General features: G+C 40.1%; 1 protein-coding gene across 1 annotated transcript in view; it reads left to right on the top strand.

Annotated features, from left to right (window-relative positions):
* Window positions 1-2,992: 2,992 nt before the first annotated feature.
* The window catches only part of STMN2 (stathmin 2), a 52,390-nt gene continuing 35,679 nt past the window's right edge, over window positions 2,993-19,703 (top strand). The window contains exon 1 of the mRNA XM_067712009.1: window positions 2,993-3,170. Within this exon, the coding sequence (XP_067568110.1) occupies window positions 3,152-3,170 (19 nt within the window). The 5' untranslated portion in view covers window positions 2,993-3,151. The remainder of the gene's footprint in view (window positions 3,171-19,703) is intronic.

Genomic DNA, 19,703 nt, shown 5'->3' with positions numbered 1-19,703 from the left:
ATCTCCACTTTACCTTTTATTTTTCCTATGATTCAGCAGGTTAGAACTGCTCCAGCTCCTGTAGCTTTCTATCATTCAGCAAGATGTCCATGGAGTTAAATGTCTTACAAGTTAATAGGAGGTGAAGAAATTTATTTCAGCACCAAGGAGAGTACCCTGTTATTTTTCAAATGGTTTTATACATTCAAAACTACATATTACTCATGAGGCTAGAAAGAAATTTTGAAAGGTGGTTTGACAGAAAGCTGCTAAGAACTTATTTCATTCATGAGAAAAATTCTAATCATTTCTATAAAATTAAAAACTTGCCAGTTTGGTACCTGTACATGATTTCAACAATGCACTATTCTTTTAGCTCAAAATGCAATGGAATTAGAGATTATTTGTCTATTTTTCAAATGTCAAAACCACAGATTCTGGATGGACTTAGATTGCAGGAAGTTTCAGCGAAGTCACAGAAGAGTTAAATTAACAGTGATGTTCCATGATGCAACTAGAGATTATCATACTAAATGAAGTAAGTCCAAAAGACAAATACAATATGACATCACATATATGGAATCTAAAATATGACACAAATGAACCTATCTATGAAACAGAAACAAAATCAGGGACAAAAAGAATAGACTCGTGGTTGCCAAGGCGGAGGGTCATGGGAGAGGGTAGAAGTGGGAATTTGGGATTAGAAGATGAAAACTGGTATATATAGAACAGATAAACAACAAGGTCCTATCGTATAGCACAGGGAACTATATTCGATATCCTGTGATACACCGGTCAGAATGGCCATCATCAAACAATCTACAAGCAATAAATGCTGGAGAGGGTGTGGAGAAAAGGGAACCTTCTTGCACTGTTGGTGGGAATGTAAATTGATACAGCCACTATGGAGAACAGTATGGAGGTTCCTTAAAAAACTAAAAATAGAACTACCATACAACCCAGCAATCCCACTACTGGGCATATACCCTGAGAAAACCATAATTCAAAAAGAGTCATATACCACAATGTTCATTGCAGCTCTATTTACAATAGCCAGGACATGGAAGCAACCTAAGTGTCCATCAACAGATGAATGGATAAAGAAGATGTGGCACATATATACAATGGAATATTACTCAGCCATAAAAAAAAAAGAAATTGAGTTATTTGTAGTAAGGTGGATGGACCTAGAGTCTGTCATACAGAGTGAAGTAAGTCAGAAAGAGAAAAACAAATACTGTATGCTAACACATATATATGGAATCTTAAAAAAAAAAAAAAAAGTCATGAAGAACCTAAGGGCAAGACGGGAATAAAGATGCAAAACTACTAGAGAATGGACTTGAGGTTACAGGGAGGGGGAAGGGTAAGCTGGGACAAAGTGAGAGAGTGTCATGGACATATGTACACTCCCAAACGTAAAACAGATAGCTAGTGAGAAGCAGCCGCATAGCACAGGGAGATCAGCTTGGTGCTCTGTGACCACCAGAGGGGTGGGATAGGGAGGGTGGGAGGGAGGGAGACGCAAGACGGAAGACATATCGGGATAGATGTATATGTATAACTGATTCACTTAATTATAAAGCAGAAACTAACACACCATTGTAAAGCAATTATACTTCAATAAAAATGTTTAAATATATATATATATATATATATATCCTGTGATAAACCATAAAGGAAAAGAATATGAAAAAGAATGTGTGTGTGTGTATATATATATATATATATATATATATATATATATATATATATATATATAACTGAGTCACTTTGAGGTGCAGCAGTGATTAACACAACATCGTAATTCAACTATACTTCAATAAAAAATAAATTAAAAAATAAAAAGCTCCATGAGAACAAGTCCTAAAATCTTTCTCACTGCTCTATCCTCAGAGCTTGGCACATGGTAAATGCTCAATGAATATTCATGTGAGTCAAGTGAGAAAGAATGAATTAATGAATGGCTTTCATTAAGTGAGTAGGAAGGAATTAAGGAATACCTTGTTTGTAATGAATCCCTTTCTGCAACTGGTCTCAGAGATCCTCACATTGCTCAGCCTGAAACACGGACACATCTTGCTTTGCCCTGTATCAATGGTGCTCTGGATCTCAGAAAAAATCATGCCCCAGATCACGCCTCTCAGCTCCATTAAGCTTTCAGTGTAAAGGGTTCTCCTTAGAGCCCGGGAAGGGTCACTGAAGTTTCCAGCCATGTAATCCTACATCTCCAGGGTAGCATGGCATCCACCCACCTGTGGCTCCTCCAATGCTCAAGCCAACCAGTCAAGCTGGTTCTGTCCTGTTACCAGTCGGACAGGACCCAGTCACAGGAGGCTAACTCTCATCCTCTTCCACAAAGTCCCCAGGTAGACCATAACTACTTGTCCTTATTCCCAAGCAACCCAGGCAGCCCCTTCCTTCTGTGCCCAAAGTAGAAAATATCAGGCCTTGCTCTACTGAGAGCTCCTCAAGAGTCCAGCGACATCTTAGTTCAGATGTGCTAGGAGACAAAGGACAATAGTGCAGTTCTCCTCTGAGTTACCACCATAGCCAGACATGAGGTCACCCTGAGAGACTAGAATCTACCAGAGACATGGCCAAAGGTGAAAGAGGAAACATGAACGAGTAAAAACAGTGTTGAAGCAAATGTTTCTGACAGTCAGCATGGCATGAAGACTTCTCAGGCCTCTGAATCCCTTTCCTTGTTTTATGTCTATTTGTTCAATGAAACACGTGCAAATCAAGTCAAGCCTCCTGGCTCCCAGGTAGGTACAGCCCAGTTCTTAGCTCCTAGAAGGATTCTGGGCTAAGGCTCCACTCTACTTGGACTGTACTATCAGGCCCCCAAAACGGGGGGAGCTGGCAGGGAAGGACTGATTTCCATTTCAAACTGCATTCTGGTACTTTGTACTCCAGCACCATTGGCCGATCAATATTTAATGCTTGGAGATTCTGACTCTGCGGGAGTCATGTCAGGGGACCTTGGGAGCCAATCTGCTTGAGCTTCTGAGTGATAATTATTCATGGGCTCCTGCCTCTTGCTCTTTCTCTCGCACGGTCCCACTCTGCAGACTCAGTGCCTTATTCAGTCTTCTCTCTCGCTCTCTCCGCTGCTGTAGCTGGACCCTCCGCCTTCGCCAACGCTCAGCATCTGCACATCCCTACAATGGCTAAAACAGCAATGGGTAAGGCATCGCGCCTCGTTCTTCCTCGGCTCGACCTGGAGCCCACCTCTCACCCTCTCTCTTACAGCTTGGAAGACATTCGGAGATATTTTATAGAGAAAAAGACATTACTGTTAACATAGCAATCGGGAAGGATGGAGGCCGCTCTGGGGTTTGAGGGAGGGCAAAAAGGGGATCCTTGAAAATCTAAAGCTAAGGATTTTTTTTTTAAAGGTGGAAGAAGGTAAGTTGCCGTCCCATGGGTAGCGAATTTATTCTGTTTCCATATTTAAAATTAGGGCTCAGTCGTTGGGGGGGGGAGGGGTCTACTCGAACTGTATGCCTTAAATGGGGTTAAGGGACATTTTGGAAAGTGCTTTGTAACATCCTTTATTTCTTCTCTAGTTAAAAAAAGGAAAGAAAAAAGAAAGAAAATAGGGGAGAGAAAAGAGGGCGGGAGAAAGGAAAAAGAAAAATGCAAAGTCAAATTGGTCCCATCTAGGCTGTTTGAAAGATGGGTGGAGAAGAGGGAGGCGGGAGAAGAACCGGGCAAATGTATCGCATTGTCTGGTCGGAAAAACTGATAGTCCTGGGGCGCGGTGCGGAGAGGTGAGGGCGCGGGGCGGGGTTGGCAGTGGGGGGGGGGGAGACCTACACTCTTTTGTTTTAGGGAAAGGGAGGGGAAGGAGACAGGAAGTCGGGAGGGCACGGAGGGCGCGGGTGGGCAGCTGCAGGGGCGGGGAAGCGCGCGGTTGGGGAGGGGTGGAGGGACAGCGGTTTCGCAGGCTCTGGGGTGGGGTTTCTTTGTGTGAGGACGAGCCGTCCCGGGGGGGAGGCACCTGCAGAGCTGGGCACACAATGCGGATGGCCCCACCCTTTGCGGAGCCGCGCTGGTGCCCTCCCCCTCCCCCCTCCCCCCAACCCGGTGCCGCGGAAAGGGGGCCGGGTGCGGAGCGCAGCGCGACGCCCAGGAGCCCAGCCCTGGGGAGACAGCAGCGCCACGCCCGGAGCCTCGCGCTCCCGACTCCCAGCCTCGGCTTCCGAGTGAGACCTGACCATTGCCCCCGCCTTCCCCACCCTGGCCATATTGTTCCGTTTTACAGAGGGAAGGGGGGAAAAGTGGGTTAACATTTTTCTTTTCAAAACCGCATTGCATAGGGTTATTAGACATAAACGCGATAAAGCCTTCTTTGAACTCATTTGATCGTTTGGGGGAAAAGCTTCTGGAACCTAGATAAGAGTATACATAATAATACAGACACAAAAGAGGTCAAGGTCTTAAACTGAGCCAAGTGAAACATGTTTTGTACGTCAGACAGGGCCAAATATCGGCAATTTTCATAGGCTCAGCCTGTATCGGAGAGACGGTCGAGACGCAGAGACCAAACGAGGTTCCGGATCCAGGGCCGCCATCCCCAACGGGTCTTGCGCCTCCAGTACCCCTCGGTTAGGCGCTCGGTGGCCCCGGGAGAAACAGGCAGGGAGGGACCGGAGGTCGGGTGGCGGCTGGAAGCACCCCTTCCGCGGGACCCGGTGCGGGATGCGGAGAAGGGGGAAAGAGGCCAAAAGGGCTTGCGCTGGTCAGCTCCGCCCTGCCCTACCCTCCCAGGCGGAGCCGGAAAGACCTCAGGCTCAGATACTGGGCAAGGAAAAGGGGCTGGGGAGGGGCCCTTGAGCGGTCTGCCGTCCTAGAGTCCTTTTTTCCAGCCCCGCAGTCCAGAACAGTCCGGGGGCCCCTCGATGTGCGCAGACTGCGGGCGTTGCTCGGAGTCGCAGCGCCGAGCCCCTCCCAGCCAAGTGCGTGGCTCTGCGGAAAGGCCGGCTCGAGCCCCGCCCGGCCACACAAAGGCGCCGCCCCACCCCAGCCGGCCGCGGGACCGCAGAGGTGACCCCTTCCTAGGAGCGCGGGGAGGGTCTCTTCTCGCCCTCCCACAGCACGTGGAGCATGGGGCTGTTTCCCGTAGCCGAAGCCCACGGCCCACGCCCTGTTCTCCATGCTTTCCTGGGTGGAGACCCCTTGGATGGTCTCGGTAGGAGAGACCCTCGCTCCTTGAGCGAGGGCCTCGGCCCCACCCTTCCCAGCTGGGGCCCAGGCCCGACAGCCACTGGCCGGATGGGGGCGCACGTGGCGAGCCGGCGAGTGGAGCGCAGCCAGCCCTGCAGAGCTCCGCGCCGCGCCCTGCGCTCCCCTCCCCAGGGCTGGGCGCTCGCCCTCGTGGGTGCAGCCGGGAGACGGGTTTCTGCGCAGTGTCTTGAACTACCCCGGCCTCCCGCGGTTCGCGGTTCGCGGTTCGCCTGGCAGTCCGGCAAGGTTCTGAGAATGGGAGGTGGGGGCTCTCTCGCTCTGCACTCTGCACCCCCACCCAGAGGTTTCTGCTGCAGGAGGGCGTCTGCAAACTCAGCAGCAGCAGCATTATTGCTATTATTTTAAATTATTATTATTGTTTCCTGACTCACTGGCCATATTTGTTCAAAAGGTTTGAATGACTGCATTTGAATAAGGATTAACCCTTGTTGTGCTCACTTTTCTTTTCTTCCTCCTGTTCCCAACCCCCCCCCAAAAAAAAGAATGCATTCCCCCTTTCATTTTACGTTATAAAACAAATACATGTTCGGTTCCTGTAGGGACTTCGTACGTTCATGTGGGTCAGATACAAGTGCAGGTGCTTGCTTAGGGCAGGGCTTGTGTGCCAAAGATTGCTGGAAAATTCTCCGCGGAGAATTGTTTGTGGCCGCAATGGATGAAAATATCCGTATATAATTGAAATATTTTGATCTTCACCTTGTAGTCCATAGACCCTATCTATAAATATATAAATATAGGTTATGCACAAAATTTTAACTTTTTGTTTTTATTCCTAAACTCTTCTTCCAATTGCTGATTCTTAATACCGACTCGATTCTGCACAGAAGCATGGATGGTGAAATAGCCACCATCCCATTAATAAAAATCCCACCCCAAATATGACAAACGTAAAGGCCCTTTCTGCCATGAGTAAGCAAATCATGAAAAGAAGAACAACCTCTGCATTATTAAAATAATGGATTTTGAAGTCATTCCAGTTGCAAAGCATAATCAGTTAATCACCAGGGCGGGAGTTTTTTCCTGATTCATTAAACAATTATTGTATTCAGCAAGATTGTACTAGGTGCATATAATATTCCCTGTTATCTTCTCTAATGAAGTGGGCACCTTATAAATGGATATATAAATAACTAGAAGTGTAAAGAGGAGGATTTTTGTCAAATTTTCAGGATAAAATTGAAAGAGAAATAGCAGTAGTTTATCACTTAATCTTATATGCACAGTTCGTACCAGGAGAGTAAGCTGAGCCTGCAGTAAGCATTATTGACCCAGTGTAGCAGCATTACTGACCCAGTGTAGCTCAAGGCAGGTAACTGGTTTAATGATATAAATTAATACACCGGGTGGTGGTTGTCTACCTACACATGGTAAAATTCTCTGAAAGAAAATAAAATTTTCAATGATAATTATCAATGATTATTGGATTGGATGGTTTGTCATATTAAAATACACAACTTTAAAGTTAATTAGAATTAACCATGGTTTTGTGATGTGACTTACCGAATAATTGTACTAAATTATTCTAAGGGGGAAGGGAGTGTTTTTATTGTCAGAGCAATTGTCTCTGCCCTTAATCATTAACAGTTTTAGTAGAATTGTATCTGTTGCATTAAAAATACTTTTCCTTACTTTCATATTCTTTTAATTGTTAATGGATAGATCGTGGAATAAGCATTTAATCATTTGGCACAATATATTTACCTTCAAATAACTTGTTCTCAATGGTGAAATGCTGCAGGAGGCTACATTTTCCTCAGATTCAAGAAATGTCCTCTCAGAGTGTCATAAAGCCGGTTCACGCAATAAAATAGCTTTCCTCCCTGTAATTTAGAATCAACATAGTTACTCAATTCTGTGAATATTTGGTAGTAGCCATTAAGCAGAGTTTTAAAGTTAAATCTGTACAATTAAAAATGAAATGGAGGATAAGTCAATTACATAATTAATTGAGGATTTTTGTCATTGATAAATCCAGACCATCTTTAGGAAAATTCCTGACTTATCGGTCACTCGTGTTTTTTATTCCAACCGACTATACACCCACCCCAATAGCTCACTGCTCACACAGGCTGGATGAAGCTGGCCTCAGAGCTAGTGGCTAACTGCTTTGGGTGTGGCCACCCCAAGCTGTTATATCTAACTCCAGGGCACACCAGTTTTCCTCCGCGGTCTTAGAAAAACACACATTATTCTGTTGTCACAGAACCTGTGACCTTATGTGAAGAATGCAAGAAATTTTCCGGATAAGGAGAAAAAAAAAAAAAAAACGGAATTAGCCAGTGACCCAGATGTTTCCAGAACCAAGGCTTGGAGTCTGCATTAACTTTTCACCCCACTAGAGGGCACTCAGGTTCTCCAAAGAAGTAGATTGATTTAAACCCTGTTCCAAATACTTGCTATTTAAGAATGTCTTTTATCTGGAGCATTCAATTGCTTATTGGATAAGTTAATGCCACGCTTAGCCTAGTGAATGAAAAGAGTTTGTACACTTTCTCAAGGAGACGAGATTAAATGAGCCATGTTCATAATCTGGAAGTAGGTGTGGGTCCTGGTTAAGTATTCTGATGATTTTACTTTCTAGTATCATTACGTTGTTACTGTAACATCATTTATGTTATTAGGGGGTTTGTAGTGGATAAATAGTATACGGTGGTCAGTAGTAATATCAAGATTATATAGGAACAGAATGTTTCAATGTTTAAATAAAGGAATAATTAAACAAAAACATTGTTTAGTTATTCATTTATTTAAAATGTGCTCAGTGTTGAGGACACACCTGAATGTCACTCACCACTTCCAGAGAGATGTCAAGTTAGTAGATAAAGCAGGTGGATACAATGTGATACTGAGAGGGGGCCCCCCAAACTGGCTGTTACTCTTTTTCCCACTTCCTGTTTTTTTTTTTTTCCATTTAAAGGATAACTTTTAAACCAAATCCAGTGTGATTTCAGCTTGAATATTTAAATCTAATGTTATGTCAGCTTTCAATAATTATTGAGTACCTCCTTGTAGTTTTATCATTTAGTAGAAAATTGATGTTAATTTTCATGAAATAAGAAGAAACAGATAAGCATAAACTAATTTTTAGGATTATCAAAAGTGGATTTTTTAATGTTTGCAATGGTAGGAAATTCTTTTTCTCTTATATGTCATGTACTATAATCCAACCGTAAAATATTTAATAGGTTCATATTACTATGCTCCCCAGACTTTAATGTGCATGCGAATTACCCTGGATTTTCATTAAAATGCAAATTCTAATACAGTAGGTCTGGTTGAAGCCAGATATTCTGCATTCCTAACAAGCTTCCAGAAGATGCCAATTCTAGCCACCAAACACATCAGTTTAAGCAGTATAAAATTGTGATATACACGTTCCTCCCACAGTAAGCTCTGGCATTATGTCTTAACATTCAAATCTATGGCAATCTTTACAAAATATTTCACCTCCAAACTCATATACTTAAGGATTTTATTCCTCTGGGAGTTATGTGTTCTGTGCCATCGTTCTCTTTTAATTGGATTTTTAAAATATATTCATATTGCAGGATTCAGCAAAAGACCTTCAAGAGAAATGTGGAAATAAGAATTTGACTCTGTTTGGGTGGGGGGGTGGTGTGTGTGTGTAAGAAAAAAATGAATGTGGCTTGCAGCACAGTTGAGAAGGACGATAAATCAATACTGCTAGTTTACTGTCATTTACAAAACAATGCGCAGAACAAAAAGTTCAATTCGGAAACTTTTAGTTATGGAATATAGTGCAAAAGTCTGTAACCCCATTTACCATATAGTTAATTCATTGCAAATACTCTACATACTAAGGAAATTAACACAGAGGATTGAGCAGCTCTAAAGTTGTCTCTCAGCATATCCCATACTGTTTACTTACCAAGTTATCTAACAGAACATTTCTTCCTGGATACCACATGAGCAAATTATTAATAATTTATTGAGTATGGCTGTATATTTGAAAACATTACGTGTGTGTTTTCTGCTTACTTAAGCCAATAAAGGAACTCCATTATTCTATACTAACTTTCTAAGAAAGTCAACCTAGAGGTAAAAAATGGGTCTTCAGGGAATATCATCAAAGATGTACTATGTCAGTCCTGGCATGCAGTGGGTGGCTGACCCTGCAAACATCACCACATCTCGGGAAATGCTCTCCTGCAAAAATGATACTATGCATGAAATATCTCAAATTAGAAATTTACCGTTTCCCAAATAGGGCACTAAAAACATGGTCCCAAATAAAACTGGCCATAGAGATAATAAGATGTACTTTTTCCCCATGAAGTTGGATTAAGCCTAAAGCTTATCCATCCCTTTGTTCCTGTTGTTCTTAACTGTTCATTTCAGGGTCTCTCAAAAGCTAGGGAACTTTCAATTTTGCAACTCCTGGTACATTTAAAAAGGAAGAAGACATGCTAAGACAGCATTATAAAAGTAATGTGTGTTTTAAGTGTTTAATCCTAGCAGTCTGCTGTAGCTGTATGTATACTTCATTGGGAGATAACAGAAATTTAAACTAGTGGACCCTGAAGAATGAGGCAAAAAATTTCCTGACTGGTCCTTCAATCAACAATTTTCCTGTGATATTGCTTGTTTTCAAGGATCATTTCTCTGGCATAGAAGTAAATTTCAGAGTGTCTATAAGAAGTTACTTTAATTTATTGCTTTCATCCTTATATAGTGTATATAACATGCTAGGCACTAAGCACTTTACACATATTAGCTATGTTCATTTATAACATGTTATATAACATGTTCGTCATCCAATAACCCTAAAAAGTATGTACTATTACAGATGAGGAAACTGAGGTGCAGAAAAGAGGAATGACTTGCCCAAGGTCACACAGTTATTCAGATCCAAAATTTGAACCCAGGCCTTCTGGCTCCAGAATCTTTGCCTTTAACCAGTACCCTTAGACTTCAGAGGTGTTCCCATCATGGGGTTTGAACCAGTGATACTGCTATTTTGTTTAACAAGCCAGATGGTCTTATCCTTTCTGAGCACAGATCCACCTTGAAGATGAAATACCTTCAAATTAATGACTTTTAATAGCTAACCTGGGGCTTATTAAAATAATTGCTATGATTTAGGCTTTTGGTGAAAGAGAGCTATAAGACCTTGGGGGCTCTAATGTATGGGATCACTTTGCTCTCTGAAGGCTCAACTAAGAACACAGCAGGGACTTCTCTTGTGGACACAGTGATTTTTTTTCTGGAAAAAAAGAATTCTGACTTAATCTAATCAGTATCTTCCGGTTGACACATTTCAAAATGGGCTCTTAGCTGGTTCCGTAGACCCTAGATGTTTAACCTTAATATTTTGTTTTATGAAATAAATCTAGAGCTAAAAGAGAGATACGGCCATGGCATCCACATTTAACATAATCATTAGATATTGCTTCAAGACTTTCTCCATCTTGTTACCTCAAGAGCAGACACTCAGGCAAGAGAGATCTGTGGGAAGGCTCTGACTCCCTTGCAAAACATTTCTAATTATCTTTTAATAAAGGAATCAGGTCCTGTCATTTGTCAAGGAGACATTTGCAGTAGTAAAACCTGTGTTTATGTAACCCATTTTTATTAGTCATGATTAAGATAACATTTTGTGTACATTTGTTCTCACAAAACACTTTTATGTGAATGTAAAGGTTAATTAATGCATTTCAGCAGTCATTTTGCTAGTCATCTAGAAATATAGCTTCTCTAGGAATTGTACTTAAGAAGCCACACGTTATACTGTAAAACCATAATAAAATTTTAAGGCTTTTCCTCATTTGCAATTTTGTTGACCTCCAGATTAAAATATTTAATACTTTGAACAATTATAAGATTTAAAAAAATTGTTTTTGTGATCAAAAATAATTACAGTTCTTGTATACTCCATTAAATATAGTATTATCTGGAATTGTTTTTTTTTTAATTGTAAAGCAATGACCATAAGTGTGCTTATTTAGCAGTTATTCTTCTGGAATAATTGTACTTTGGATGTCAGAATTTGTACATCATCCATTAGCACAAGTACTTAGTATCACAATAGATGATCAGTAATATGAATCTGTCAACCTTTTAGTTGTACGCCTTTATATCCGGAAAAGAAATGGATGAAATTCATCTAAACTTAGTTCCACAAATACTTGTACAAGAAAGTATTTTCAAGTTTAAATTTTCATTCTACTCCCTGTTTCGGAAGATTTTTTTTTCTATTAAGGACAGCCATAAAATTTAATTTCCATTCAACAAAACTGCTTACAGTAAACCTAATAACAGTCTTTCAGTTTGGGCTTCCTAGTAAACAGAAACCTAACTCACATGATAAAGCTCAATGGTATAAAACATTTGACTGTTGCAAAACTGAGACCAGAAAATCACATCAAGATGTCACTTGTTACCACTTCCAGACTCTAATGGGGAGGGGCACCAACCATCTCAGGCAATTGAACAGAAGCTAGAGTTACTGCAGCCTGCCTTGGAACCCTGCTTCAGTACATAATTGTCTTTACTACTGCGTGGTTCTTTTTTGTTCCTGACACACTAATATCTACTGCTGTTTTTTAAGTCTTACAGCCTTATCTGAGCAGTGCCAGTTAGCATCTGTCTCATTGTTCAAACACGTGACAAATTACCAGAGTTGATTCTAGCCTTTTCATGCACAGACTCCTGTCACTTTTAAAATCATCTTTTCATTCAATTTCTGACCTAATCTTTACTTTTAGAATAAAAAAAAAAAAGGAGCAGATAAACACAGAAGACTGAAAACATTCAAAAGAAAAATTGGATAGCATGATCTATCAATGTGAGACCTTGTAGTTCTCAGAAAATACTCACCTGTGCCATACTTTGTAACCTTCCTATAATTCTTATGAGATGGGCATAGTATACATGTCACTCTGTTTAAAAATGAGCAAATTTAAGCTCAAAGAATTTAGTAACGTTCACATGTGGTAAGTTTTAGAGCTAGGGCCAGAACACAGGTCTAACAAAGATATATGTATCTATGTATACATACAATATATGTGTGTGTGTGTGTGTGTATGTAATTTCACTGATATGTGGAATCTACAAAACAAATGAACAAACAAAACAAAATAGAAACAGAGTCATAGATACAGAGGACAAACTGGTGGTTCCCAGGGGGCAGAAAGGGGGGGTTGGGGAAAATAGGTGAGGGAGACTAAAAGGTACAAACTTTCAGTTATAAAATAAATAAGTCACAGGGATGTAATGTATAGCATAGGGAATATAATAAATAATATTGTAATAACTTTGTATGATGACAGATGGTAATTAGACTTATTGTGGGAATCATTTTATAATGTATGAAAATATTGAATCAGAGCTTCCCTGGTGGCGCAGTGGTTGAGAGTCCGCCTGCCGATGCAGGGAACACGGGTTGGTGCCCTGGTCCGGGAAGATCCCACATGCTGGGAAGATCCCACATGCCGCGGAGCGGCTGGGCCCGTGAGCCATGGCCGCTGAGCCTGCGCGTCCGGAGCCTGTGCTCCGCAACGGGAGAGGCCACAACAGAGAGAGGCCCGCGTACCGAAAAAAAATATATATATATACAGAATCAATATGCTGTGCACCTGACACTAATACAATTTTGAAGTCAATTATACTTCAATAAAAAGATATAGATATCTAATATATATTAATATATATGTATTAGATAGGATTAGGTTAGATATATATATGAATATATCTAATATATATTACATTTATATTAGATATGATAATATATAATAAAAACAAAACTAATAAAATGTAGCACTTTCTCCTTTCCAGTAACAATATGCACAAGTGAGGAAAGGCACACACTAAGTGGGTTTACCTTCAGTCTAAATTTATTAATAGTTAATGGCATTCGCATAGCACAGGGAGATCAGCTCGGTGCTCTGTGACCACCTAGAGGGGTGGGAGGGAGGGTGGGAGGGAGGGAGATGCAAGAGGGAAGAGATATGGGGACATATGTATATGTATAGCTGATTCACTTTGTTATAAAGCAGAAACTCACACACCATTGTAAAGCAATTATACTCCAATAAAGATGTTAAAAAAAATAGTTAATGGCATTAACTGCAGTAAAATAGATTCAAATACCAGCTTTGTTCTGAAGCCTATGCTAGGTATTGTAAAACTATAAATAATCATGGTCCTTACCCTTGGAGAATTTAGTCTTTTGAAGAAAACAGGACCTTGTACATACAAAAAAATTAATAACCAGTAATTGTAGCTTGTAACTATAAATAGAAGTCTCCACCATTTTAACAATCTTATTACACTGCCCTACAATATTATGAGGCAGCATATAATGATATACTAAGACCATCAATTAGGAAGTACAGAGAGCCACTCAAGTGCTCTAAGAGACCTCTTGCAGATAAAAGGTGGGTATGGGAATTAGATGGATGTAATTTTATTTTTATTTATTTATTTATTTTTTTTTTTGCGGTACGCGGGCCTCACTGCTGTGGCCTCTCCCGTTGCGGAGCACAGGCTCCGGACACGCAGGCTCAGCGGCCATGGCTCACGGGCCCAGCCGCTCCGCGGCATGTGGGATCTTCCCGGACCGGGGCACGAACCCGCATCCCCTGCATCGGCAGGCAGACTGTCAACCACTGCGCCACCAGGGAAGCCGGATGGATGTAATTTTAAATCTTGCTCCACCTATTCACTAGTTGATAATCCTTGAGTGAATTATTATTTCTATACTACTGTTTTCTTGGTTATATCTCACAGTATATCTTAGGTATAGCTCAGTTATATCTCGGGGAAATAAGACCACCTAAATTACATGGTTGTTGTCAGAGAAAGAAATACTGTATAATATTACTTATATGTGGAATCTAAAAAGAATACAAATGAACGTATATGTGAAACAGAAACAGACTCACAGACATAGAAGATAAATTTGTGGTTACCAAAGGGAAGAGGGAAGGAGCAAATTAGGTGTATGGGATTAACAAATACAAACTACTATGTATAAAATAGATAAGCAATAAGGATATACTGTATAGCACAAGGAATTATAGCTTTTCTCCTAGTAACCTATGATGGAGCATAATCTGTTGATAATAACAACCTACATATAAAAATACTCAATATTGTTCATATTTATAGGCCATAAAATGTAGAGGATAAGATATACTCCTACTTTCTCATAAACGTGAAATAATGACAAAGGAGGAGCTTTATATGAAAGCATCAATACAGTTTAAATCCTCACGAGATCATGAGATATTACAGTGGGTAAAAGAGTTCAGCTTTAAAGACAATGTAGACATTCTTTCATTTTAAAAAAACTGAACAAGCTTCCGAAATGGCTAACCAAAACACAACGGTAGAAAGAAAAGAACTGTGTCTCTTCTATCAACCAAAAAGTTGGTTAAAAAAAAAAAAAAAGCTTAGTAGTAGAACAAATAAAAGAAAATGAAATTCAGTATCTAGGATGAGAATTTTTTCTAAGTTCAGCATTAACGTTGAAGAAACATTGAATTATGCTGCTTTGAAAGAACTGAATTCCACGTGCTGAAATTTTTCTTAAAATGAATTTTTTTCTAGCGTGTACAGTAGCAGTCTGTATTTGTTATGAGTTGCAGGAACCTGTATTCCAACTTATGCAAGAGAAGAATTGCAGAAAAATATAACTTGGGAGAGAATGATGAACTTTATGACCTGCTTGCATAGCTGAAGAGAATAAACGCCTACCCACTTCTGCAAAGGGACGATGCTGCTGACAACAGATAGGCAACATTCGATCACTTTTGATAAATTTTAGACGTGAATGGTGAATACATAGGGTGAGGACGGTCAGCTAAAAAGTCAAATAGGATTTCTCAGAATTGCTTCTGAAAAAGCTTTGTTCTGCTTGAGAAAAAGAGTAGCAGGCTTTGCAAGGCAGCCTCAAATCTAGCTTTGCCTGATCTTTCTTCCTGTGAACTCTACAGGTTTACTGTTTAACAGTGAGCTTGGGGATTAGCCACATACCTACTTGCAGCACCTTTTTGTCGTCATCATATTTCCCATCATTTATTGTCCCCTACTATGCATGAACCAGTCACATGTCACGTGTCCCTATGCCCTTTTTCCCATTTCATTTTTTTTTTTTTTTTTTTTTCTGTACGCGGGCCTCTCACTGTTGTGGCCTCTCCCGTTGCGGAGCACAGGCTCGGGATGCGCAGGCTCAGCGGCCATGGCTCATGGGCCCAGCCGCTCCGCGGCACGTGGGATCTTCCCGGACCGGGGCACGAACCCGTGTCCCCTGCATTGGCAGGCGGACTCTCAACCACTGCGCCACCAGGGAAGCCCTTCCCATTTCATTTTTATGGCAACTCTTAGGTTTCATTATTCCCACTGGACAAGGAAGGATAGGGGAAGCCAAGGGAAGTTAAGTGACTGTGGAAGTCACACACCTTGTTCACGGCAAAGGTGGGTTTTAGATCTCAAGCCCTCTCTCTTCATTCCAGCTGCCTCACTGGGAACAGTTGTTAACTGTGTTTTGCTACAGACATTTCTTTATCTTATATGCAACTATACTGAGGGCTTCTTTTAGGCCAGAACCACGTTTCATGTACTTTGTCGCCTTCACAGCATCGTGTGGCCGGCAGTAATGATACTGTTGGGTAACGTGTATTGAGTGTAGTGTGCCGAGTGCAGTGACAGCTGTCCCAAGCACCCTGAGAAGATTATCACCCCCATTTCCACAGCTGGGAAAGGAAGGCAGGGAAGGAAAGCCACATGCAGCCAGTAGGTGCTAAGGCCAGGATTTGAAACAGATCAGTCCCTGGAGCCCTCTTAGGTAACCACTATACCTACAGTCTCCCTTGGACATAAGTAGGGGCTCTGATTGTGTTCGGTAATTTGATGAGCTAAGGATGAAGAGAAGCCACAGCATTACAAGAAGCAAGATGCCACAGCATTTCACTGTAGCCACGGCCTGTAGACTTCAAAAGTCACTCAAAGAATAAAGAGCAAATCAGAGAATCTTTGCTAACAAGATCTTACATGAGTTAGCACTTAAGTTTCGCAATACATGATTTAATTCAATCTTTACAATAATATACCCATTTTGTGGATAAATAAACTCATGTTTAGAAGGTTTAATAAATTGTTAAGTTTGGATAGATCCTGAGCTAGAGCCTAAGTAAGTCTTCAGCTCTCACTCATAGTTTTTTCCATTATCCCAAGGTAATATCTACTCATCTTAAGTCAGTATTGTGGCCAAAAAAGCAACAGAACATACAAATGAATGCAGAGGAAACATTCACCTGCCTCCTTTTTCTCCTTGCATAGAGAGAGGTGATTACCTGTTTTCATGAAGTTGACTTTATGAAGCATAGAGGTAGGTGGGGCTGCTTAAATTTTGCCTGGGAGCCAAGCAATTACAGTTGGGCCACTAACTAGTGCCATTTTGAAACTATCGCCATAGCTACAGCTATGGGATAAGGGCTAAGTGAGATAAGTAGGCCACTTCAAAGCACCTGGAAATACCAGTCTGTAGCATAAAAGGAAGTTAGTAAATTTAGTGAAGATAATCGGTGAGCTCAATCTGGCTCCAACATCTGGACTCTTAATCCCCACTCTTAAGCTAGTCTCAATGGGAAGCCAGCTGAGTCACTGACAGATCCAGGGGATATCATCTGGAGCTGGTGACAGCTCCTCCCTGCTCAGCCACCAGAAGATAAGCTTTTATAGAACACTAACTGCTACATATAACTACATGCATGCATTAAATGAGACACCTTCTCTCGCCCTCAAAAACCTTAAATATAGTTGGGAAGGAATGATTAGCAGCGAACCCAACAGTAGAGGAATAAGGGCTAAGCTTTGTGAAACAAGGCAGGAACATGACTGTGTCTTTGAAAGGAGAAGAGACTCAAAGCCCTTTGTGATGGAAACCATTAAGTTTGAGTTACTTCTATTTTTAGGGAGATGCAAACTCAGCCTTATGGAAATGCATGAGTCAACCATTGGAGACATTTCTGAATTGTCACCACATCCTCGTACACAGATCCTCTGTCCTGCTCTACACATTATTACTTGGCCAACTTTTTGAAATTGTGAGCAATATCCCAAACCACAAGTACACTTTTTTATGAATGTATTTAGGCTGAATGAATCTAGAGAAAACAGAATGTGAAGGAAAGCCCATATTGTGCCTTTAAGTATTATGTATTACCAAGTTATGATTTTTAAAATAATATCAGCAATTTATTATGCCAAATTCTGATTCATATTTATCTATGCAGATCAAACACTTGATACCATTTTACCTTCAGTTTTTTACTGGGAGTGTTTATGACCAAGTCTTGTAGTACTTGCTGCCACAAAGAAAATAAGAAGCATAGGTTATTCTGATCTCACTCAACCTGTTATACCAACATGTAATCTTTCTCATATCTTAGGAATGAGTATCATGAATTCAAACGGGGCTCCAGATGGCATCCAGAAAGCTCATATTTTATGAATCACCTATTCTGCCTAATCATAAAATATATTTTTTTATATATATTTAAAATAGATCTTCCTTGTAGTATGGGAAAAAGCTAAGTTTGCTCAAATAGTTTGACAATTTGAAATTCAAATGATGAGTTGCTTTATGAATCACATTATATATAACATTTTGTGTCTATCATGTAAATATTTATTGTGAAATACCAAGATTTGGAAAGAGGAAACAATTTACAAAGCAGAAATATGAAGAGTAAGTTTTCCTTTTCTTTAAAAATGCAATGCCTTAAAATAATTTGTTTAAAAGAAGGTAAGTAAAGAAAGCCCTTAGTGCAGAAAACACAAAAAAATGAATCTGCATGTAATGAGGAAGTTAATTCATTTATAGACAATATTTGCTAAATTTTTAAAATCATAGAATTCCAGAGCTTGGAAATACCAACTCTCAATGAAAAAAGGGTCCAGAAAAATTAAATGACTTGCTCAAGTTCTTAACAGAAAAATCTTAAGTTTTGAGAAGACCTCAAAGGTCATATAATCTAGTCACCATCTAATACTTATTTTCCCACCTGAAACATGGGGTTAATTAAGGCTTGAGCTACTATCCAAGAGCGTAGTTTAATCGCAACACATTACATAATTTTGTAAAGTAAAAGAGAAATGCCATTCTTCATGAAAATTTTGTAAATGGAGGAATTCTACAAGTAATACATGGTACGTATATATTGCCTTGGTCAGCAGAAGCAGCAAGTACCACCATTCTGGGTGCATTCCAAGAATTTTGTATGTATACGTGAGGCACTGGTCTTCACATGCAGATGAATTTGCTTCCCAAGAAGGATGAAAGTGTGTGAAGCCCTCCGAAAGGCTGTTCCAAGTGCTCTGGAAGAGGAGATCAATGATGCTTAGGTTTTAGGAAAGGAAAAAAAAAAAACTGCCACAATGCAAATAAATTGCTTTGTATCACCCCACATCAAAAATGCACAACCAGATTTAGAAGCAGGAGAAAGAGTCAAATATCAAAGAAAGATGATTTTTTTAAAAGCCTTTCATCACTTCCACTCATTACACCTTTCTCCCATTGCTGTTTTCCCTCTGTCCCTGTCATCACCACCACCACACCATCTACCATCCCCAAAGTGGGGGAAGACCTTTAAAAAACTAAGGTTATAAAGTTTGATTTCTTCATGTATAAAATGAGACTATCATTAGATTATTTAGATTATTTCTGCTGTTCCTTCCAGTTCTACAGAGCTAAGGCTAGTGATTCCAATTACATTAGACAAAATGCAGACTTATTAATAATCTAAACATATTTATATTGATGACCTTAAAGTAACTCTTTGAGAAACTGCTCACCAATCCAGGTCAACCAGATTTCACTAAAGTACGGAAACAAAATGCATAACCAAAACAAACTAAAAACCTCATAATATATTTCCTCAAAGTATGAACAAACCCTCCTGATCACTCAGGTATTTTTATTTGTATCTTATAGGTTAAGCGTATTATGAAATCCACCTGTAAGAGAACATACAGTTATTTTTTTAATCTTTCTGGGTTTTTTTGTGATGTGTATTGCTTATTTCAAATAAATCAAAACCCAAATTTCAATCTCTTTATCCTTTCTGTAGCCATTTACTTTATTACAAAAAAGGCAAAGTGATACTTTGGCATGCAAAGAACAATAACTTAACAAAACTACATTTATCATAGCATGAGCATACAAAACTTTTGCATCACTGAAAATTACCGTTTCTTAGAAGAGCTTTTATTTCCAGAAGAAACAATGCATGTGAAAGAAAGAAAATTTAGAAATACTTTTATTGGACCAAGTTGTCTTTTATATTTTAATCTTGTTTGTAACAGTGATGACACAAAAGGGACTGTGGAATTCAGAAGCTCCCGACGTTTTTCTTACTTTCTTTTTACACTGCTTTTCATTCCTGGCAGAAAATTATACGAATTCAGGTTCTAGTATATGATGGGATGAATCCTATTTCAGAAAA

This window comes from Pseudorca crassidens, chromosome 17 (assembly GCF_039906515.1).
Source record: "Pseudorca crassidens isolate mPseCra1 chromosome 17, mPseCra1.hap1, whole genome shotgun sequence".
In the NCBI taxonomy this organism is placed as follows: domain Eukaryota; kingdom Metazoa; phylum Chordata; class Mammalia; order Artiodactyla; family Delphinidae; genus Pseudorca; species Pseudorca crassidens.
This window is presented reverse-complemented; position numbering and strand designations above follow the sequence as displayed.